The sequence below is a fragment of the Lupinus angustifolius genome, chromosome LG18 (assembly GCF_001865875.1).
Source record: "Lupinus angustifolius cultivar Tanjil chromosome LG18, LupAngTanjil_v1.0, whole genome shotgun sequence".
Taxonomy (NCBI): domain Eukaryota; kingdom Viridiplantae; phylum Streptophyta; class Magnoliopsida; order Fabales; family Fabaceae; genus Lupinus; species Lupinus angustifolius.
Genome location: NC_032026.1, coordinates 14,947,309 through 14,953,608, shown reverse-complemented (window position 1 = coordinate 14,953,608; position 6,300 = coordinate 14,947,309). Strand labels below are relative to the sequence as shown.

Sequence of the window (6,300 nt, the reverse complement as noted above, 5' to 3'; positions counted from 1 at the left end):
CCATAACCAAGATCCACCTCTGACCATATAGGTCAGATAACACACCATATAATGACCACGTTACAAAACAGCATTCTTATGCAAATATAGAATAAAGGGGCAACCAAGGATATGCACACAGCGATGTGTTTTTCATTATTACAGAGAGAGGTGCAAGCGCAACGATTATACAGGATCTTTTGTCCAACTAAATCTATACCAGTTTTAGTTAAAAATGTACTCCTACAAGTCCATAATTGCTAGTGATCTAAACATGATCCAATAATGAAGTATCCCTACTTCTAAGGTTTAAATGGGAACTAGACCAGCCAAAGGACACTTCCTTGGATCTCAGCTTAAGGAGGGGGAATAAAGAGTTAACTTAACTATCCCGAAAAACAGTGCTTCTCATGATGTTACATTCTGAAATCCAAAACGCAAACGACATTATTATTAAAACAGGCGGCGATCTTGTCACCCTCCTTATTCCAACAGACCTCAAAAACGTTTCCACCGCCAGTGTATGTTTTAACGATCTTGCCTTCCTTCAAGGACCATATGTGCATGGATTTGTCAGCAGAACCACTGGCTAAATACTCACCATTTGGGCTGAATGCAACAGAATATACACCATCCCTGTAAGACCAAATATACAAGTCGTAATTAAAGGAGTTGGCTATATTGAAAAAATACGCCCTATCCTCCTTCACTAATTTTCCACCCAGAGAATTCATTTTCCTGGGTTACTGGGTATATTACAATTATTACCAGATAAAATGTTAGCTTGGAACATAATAAAGTTCGATAAAGATCTACAGCATTTTAGAAACACAAAAGGTTATGTTATGGCTTCAGGTTGAGCAGCTTCATCTCACTCGCTGCCTATTGCATTACGAGTATTTTTAGTGTGTGCCAAAGGCACATTTTAACTTTACCCAAAAAAAAACTTGGCAGTGGGAATTGGTGAAAAGTGAAAACACATTTACTAATATACATGTGAATTTTATAAATATATCAATTCCTGATGCAAAGTTACCTCTTTTGGATAAGTTAAAATGTGTCATTGGGCACACAGTAGAAACACCCTTGCTATAAAATAGAAATTAAATAGGCTTTAAAAGGACAGTACCTGTGTCCATTCAAGCTGTTGATAAGTTTCCCAAGTTCCACATCCCAAAGCTTTATGGTTGAGTCAAATGATGCGCTGCACAAACAAGATGGCTAAGCAGTTTTAAAATAAATTTGTTCTCTAAAGTATTACAGAATAGGGGGAAAAAGCACAAGCAAGCATAAATGCATAGTGCAGGCAGGAATTGCTCACTAATCACCATAACTAAACAATAAAACGGCATAAGCTTTATGAAAACTAATCAGAAGCGATTTAATAGAAACTCTGATGCACAAGTACTTAAAATGGGTTTAGCTTTTAAAAGTCAACATGCTTAGGAGCAGTCAATTAAAATCTAATAACAGAGAACACAGTTGAGTCAAATGACATGTTGCACAAAAATGGTGACTGTTAAGATATTCTGACATCATATGAGAATATCAGCCATAATGGTGCTTATAAGGATTAGGCATCACTCACAAGTCACACTTATGAGCTAGCTTTTGGGGTTGAGTTCAGACTAGCTTACAATTTCTAATAGTGACTGCACAGTTTTAAAATGAAACAAACTTTCTGAACTGTATTAACTTAAGGGTGAAAAAAGAAGAAAAAACCAATCAAGCATAAGTGCCATCTGTGCCGGCAGGCATTGGACACCATGACCGAACAATGATATAACAAAATTTTATGAAAACTAAACAACAACAATTTAATAGAAACTGTGATGCACAAGATGGTACGAAAATGGGTTTAACTCTTAAAAAACAACATACTTATGAGCGGTCAATTAAGAGCTAGTAACAGAGAACAGGTCAGAGTCCAAAGAATTACATCATAAATAAATGCATGCAAGTAAATAATGTGCAATAAATCAAAACTTCACCAAACAACTAACATACCTAGCCAGCACTAATTTTTTATTAGGATTATTTGTACCGGGGCCAGTGGGGCTCCATCTGATAGTATATATTTCCTACAAAACAATTATTTAGTTTTCCCAACATGCATAACATGTAAGAAATTCAAATGGAAACAAAAATACAAGATATTGAAAATTATTTATTTTGGTACCTTTGAGTGCTCCTTAAAATCATGAACATACTTATCATGCTTCATACTCCATATCTACAAACAAGAAACGACAGAGTACACAGATTAATTTCACGAACACGAAATCACAAATTTATCTGATACAGAATATTTTATGAAATAAATGTTTGATTGCACAATCTAGTACCAGCAAAAGACATGCCATTGTGAATTGATATACTACATAAGGTCAGATACTAATGTTACCTTTGCAGTGATATCATCAGAACATGAAGCCAGCAAAGAACCTGTGGGATCCCATTTGACACAATTAACTTCACCCTGAAATTGCAGATAGATCCTTATCAGTCAGTGAAGACTTACCCAATCCCCATACAGCAGCACTTCATATTTTTACCCTTTAACTTCAGCAACCTATGACAACAGATATCAAATACGCAGGACCTATAGACAGGTCATTAACTACTCACTTTGTTACTCAATCTATACTTCTATAGTACTGGTAGTTTTTGTGAGAAATTCGCCCAAGTATCATTGAACTAAGAAATTAAGGTTTAACCTAAGAAAGCAAAATCTTGTGTGTGCTTGATAGTAGCCCGGATAAAAGGTGAATGTTGTGTTAGACAGTCAACGACTGACATAAAACTTTGTTGAATCTGTATGAACCTTGCTAGCGATTTTCAACTTGTTATTAATAAAATAATAAAGTAGGGGATGAACCCCTCTCCCTCTCAAGAAGTACAAACCTGGTGCCCAGAGAAAGTTTTTATTGGGCGGTTCTCGCCAATCTTGCAGACATATATCATATTGTCAATGGAGCTTGTTGCAAATGATACATTGTTGCGCCAGTCAACATCAAGCATTGCACCTAAACAACATATAAAACCCAAATTTAAAATCATTCATAAACGTGGTTAAAATATTCTCACCCAGAGTTCTTTTTATATAACTCTCCCTTCCATAGAAAAGTATATACAAAATTTATACCTGAATGAAATTCAAACTGTTGTTTCCATTCCTCTGCTTTCACATCCCATACAATCGCAGTTTTATCACAACTTCCAGTAAGAAGATAATCCCCTTTCTTATTCCATTTCAGAGAGAATATGGGTCCCTTGTGTTTGCTTAATGTAGTCCTCAGCTCACCTGGTCAAAGACAACCACAGGATTGAAATAAGAATTTTGATTTTAGTCGTAAAAGCAAATTTAAATGAACACACAGTGTTAATCTGCTTAAAGAAATCTACAAAATATTGATTCAAAGATTATACCATAGCATGACTGCAATTAAAGATACAGGATGCTAAGATAATCATTGAAGGTAGTCACACAGGACAGATAGGCAGATGCACATAAAAGTGGTGCATATATCCTTGGTTCTCTCCATCACCCACTGTCTAAGATAGCTAGCAGACACAAATGTCATGCCAAAAAGCAAGATTATGGATCATGGAATATCTGAGCTCTTTTCATCTCATCTCATCTCATATCTCATATAACATGTAAAGGGCAATATTACAGAGTAAGTATAGAAAAAGTGGCCTACCACTACTGGTCCAAATTCTTGCTTGCCCATCACAAGAACCAGTTGCAAGTAGTGTCCCATCCCCCTGCACAACAGTTGCCAGAAGTCAAACTCCCAGTAATACATAAATACTAACAATTAAATATTACAAACTATGACCATGGATTTATATATGTTACAGTCACAAGAAATGCATAAACATGTCAGGAAAGTAAAAACCGAGAGATATACTTAAATGTAATTTAGTTAAAAGCTCAGAAAAAACATTTTAGTAAAAAAATTATAAACCCACCATCTAATTTTTTTCTATTTAAACATAAATTCCTTCTGTTTTCAGAACATACACAAACCTTAACTAAAATGTACAAAACCTGCCCTAAATACCACATACAATTCCCCTTTTCACAAACTTCCTTGTCAAGAAAGTAAAAATGCATAAACATGTCACGGTCACAAGAAATGCATAAACATGTCAAGAAAGTAAAAACCGAGAGCCATACCTAAATGTAGTTTAGTTAAAAGCTCAGAAAAAACATTTTAGTAAAAAAATTATAAACCTCCAAATCTATGTTTTTCTATTTAAACATAAATTCCTTCTGTTTTCAGAACATACACAAACCTTAACTAAAAGGTACAAAGCCTGTACTATATACCACATACAATTCCCCTTTTCACAAACTTCCTTGTTCAAGGGAGGTTAATATATATGCTTAAAATCAGAAAACTGGAGAGGAGGTTCAAGTAACTATCAGTAGACATCTTGGATTTAAATCAAAATATGCAGTCAAACTCACATTCCAATCCAGTGAAGTGACATCATTTCTGCTTTCAATTGTTCTACCACTAACATGCTTCAGTACCGACACGTTCAAAGGGCCTTTCTGAGAACCAGACTTCAATCTCCCATCTGCTATCGTCCAAATACGAGCTGTTGAATCCCCAGACCTAAAAGTTGAAATGATTGTCGTAAAATGAAATATTATTTTAAGCAGACATCTATCTGGTTCATGTTTCCACAACAGCTTACTATTTTCAAAATTGCAGTAAAGATAATAAAAGCATTATTTAAAAAAATGTTTTGAAACAAAATAAAACTAATAGATCTATTCACTTCTCATTTTCTGAAGAAATAGGTAACAAGGATATGTGCAGTCAGTTTCCAATACCATAGAGATAAACTTTCATGACACCTCCTAACATCACACGCATCTAAGAAAATTATTCTAACAAAACTTGAGGTCTTTTGAGTTTGACACTGTCCTAGCTTACTTGTTTCAATCGAACAATACTTTACCACGGGAGTAAAAAACAGTTATATGACAACAAAATTGTTTAAAATTAAATTAATTTTGGAAAAGTTAATAAAACAAAGGAAATTTTGTTTGCTAAAAGAAAATCATATCAATATAAATACCATAGAGCAAACAGTTCAGGAAAAAAGGAACTGCGTGCCTCTATCTATTGTAGATTTTGATTAGTTTCCCATACCAGAATAAAATGCATAATTTATGTTACTCTTGACACTGACGTGTATCACAATTTAAGCAACTTCTCAACCATATCCAATATATACCACACATACACACTGCTGATTTATGGTTTCAGCGACAGAAAGTTCAAGCCTGCTTTTGCATCCAGAGCCTTTTTAGGGCCAGATTGCAAAAACAGTGACTGTGAAGATGAAAATCTGAGTAAAGATGGGGAACTTCAATGAGAGATTCCTTTTTTTGTTCGTTTATACTACAGTGAAACATGAGGATCTGGATGTTCTGAAATGTACTAGATATCACTAAAGCCCAAATTATTTCAAGGTTCTTCTCCACTTTCCAGCAAAAAGGGAGACAAACTAGCAGTGGCCATTGTTCATGAATTGTAATCACCATATTGCAAGCATTGAAAATAACGTCTCTACTCTTTTAAACAAAAATCCTTAGTTAAAAATGCAAAAACTGAAATACCAAAAACAAGTTCTGAAAGTTTTTCTTTAATATTTTTTTTTAAAGAACTAATAATTGCTTTCTGAGAGCAGGAACCTACACACCTTTAATTCCTAAAAGTATGAGCAGTGATATAAAGAAGCAAAAGTGAAGAGTGAAAGGATTTTAACCAGACACGTAACAATTACTCTTGACAACATTCTCAAACTAAAGACGAACAAGCACACAATACTAAATGCTGCTAACATCTCTTCATCAAAAAGGAAGTCTAACAATTTTTTTAAGGAAATGCAATGTGGACAATGTTGTGTACATCGACTATAAAATACACAGATGAATACAAATTTTATGCAGAAATGAATCATTGATGAAGGAGGCAATACCCTGATGCAAGAAGAGATCTTTTAGGACTCCATGCACCTGCACAAACCTGAGTGGATGATAAACAGGTGAAACATTAGATGAAAGAAAATCTATGTTTACAAATCAAAGAAGTATTAACAAAATCCTTCACCTCTGAAGTATGCCCTTCTAAAATTGTTACATCTGAACTAGGAAATTCACATGACTGAGATGTTGATATCATAGAAATGTCCATTGGTTCTGGGCCTATTAAAATGAACAAAAACTTATTATTCCTCATCTGAAGGAAGAATAACAATTGACAAGCAGTTGCATACTGAGTCTTATAGACAACAAGT

General features: G+C 34.5%; 1 protein-coding gene across 5 annotated transcripts in view; it reads right to left on the bottom strand.

The window, feature by feature from the left end:
• LOC109333195 (F-box-like/WD repeat-containing protein TBL1XR1) overlaps positions 112-6,300 on the bottom strand; it is an 8,730-nt gene continuing 2,541 nt past the window's right edge. For all 5 annotated transcript variants that reach the window (XM_019568529.1, XM_019568531.1, XM_019568530.1 and 2 more), the window contains 11 exons: positions 6,114-6,208; positions 5,983-6,029; positions 4,457-4,607; positions 3,684-3,747; positions 3,125-3,283; positions 2,884-3,005; positions 2,384-2,458; positions 2,159-2,212; positions 1,987-2,060; positions 1,109-1,183; positions 112-615 (listed from right to left, as the gene is read on the bottom strand). In XM_019568529.1, coding sequence (XP_019424074.1) covers positions 396-615; positions 1,109-1,183; positions 1,987-2,060; positions 2,159-2,212; positions 2,384-2,458; positions 2,884-3,005; positions 3,125-3,283; positions 3,684-3,747; positions 4,457-4,607; positions 5,983-6,029; positions 6,114-6,208 — 1,136 coding nt within the window. In that variant the 3' untranslated portion in view covers positions 112-395. The remainder of the gene's footprint in view (positions 616-1,108; positions 1,184-1,986; positions 2,061-2,158; positions 2,213-2,383; positions 2,459-2,883; positions 3,006-3,124; positions 3,284-3,683; positions 3,748-4,456; positions 4,608-5,982; positions 6,030-6,113; positions 6,209-6,300) is intronic.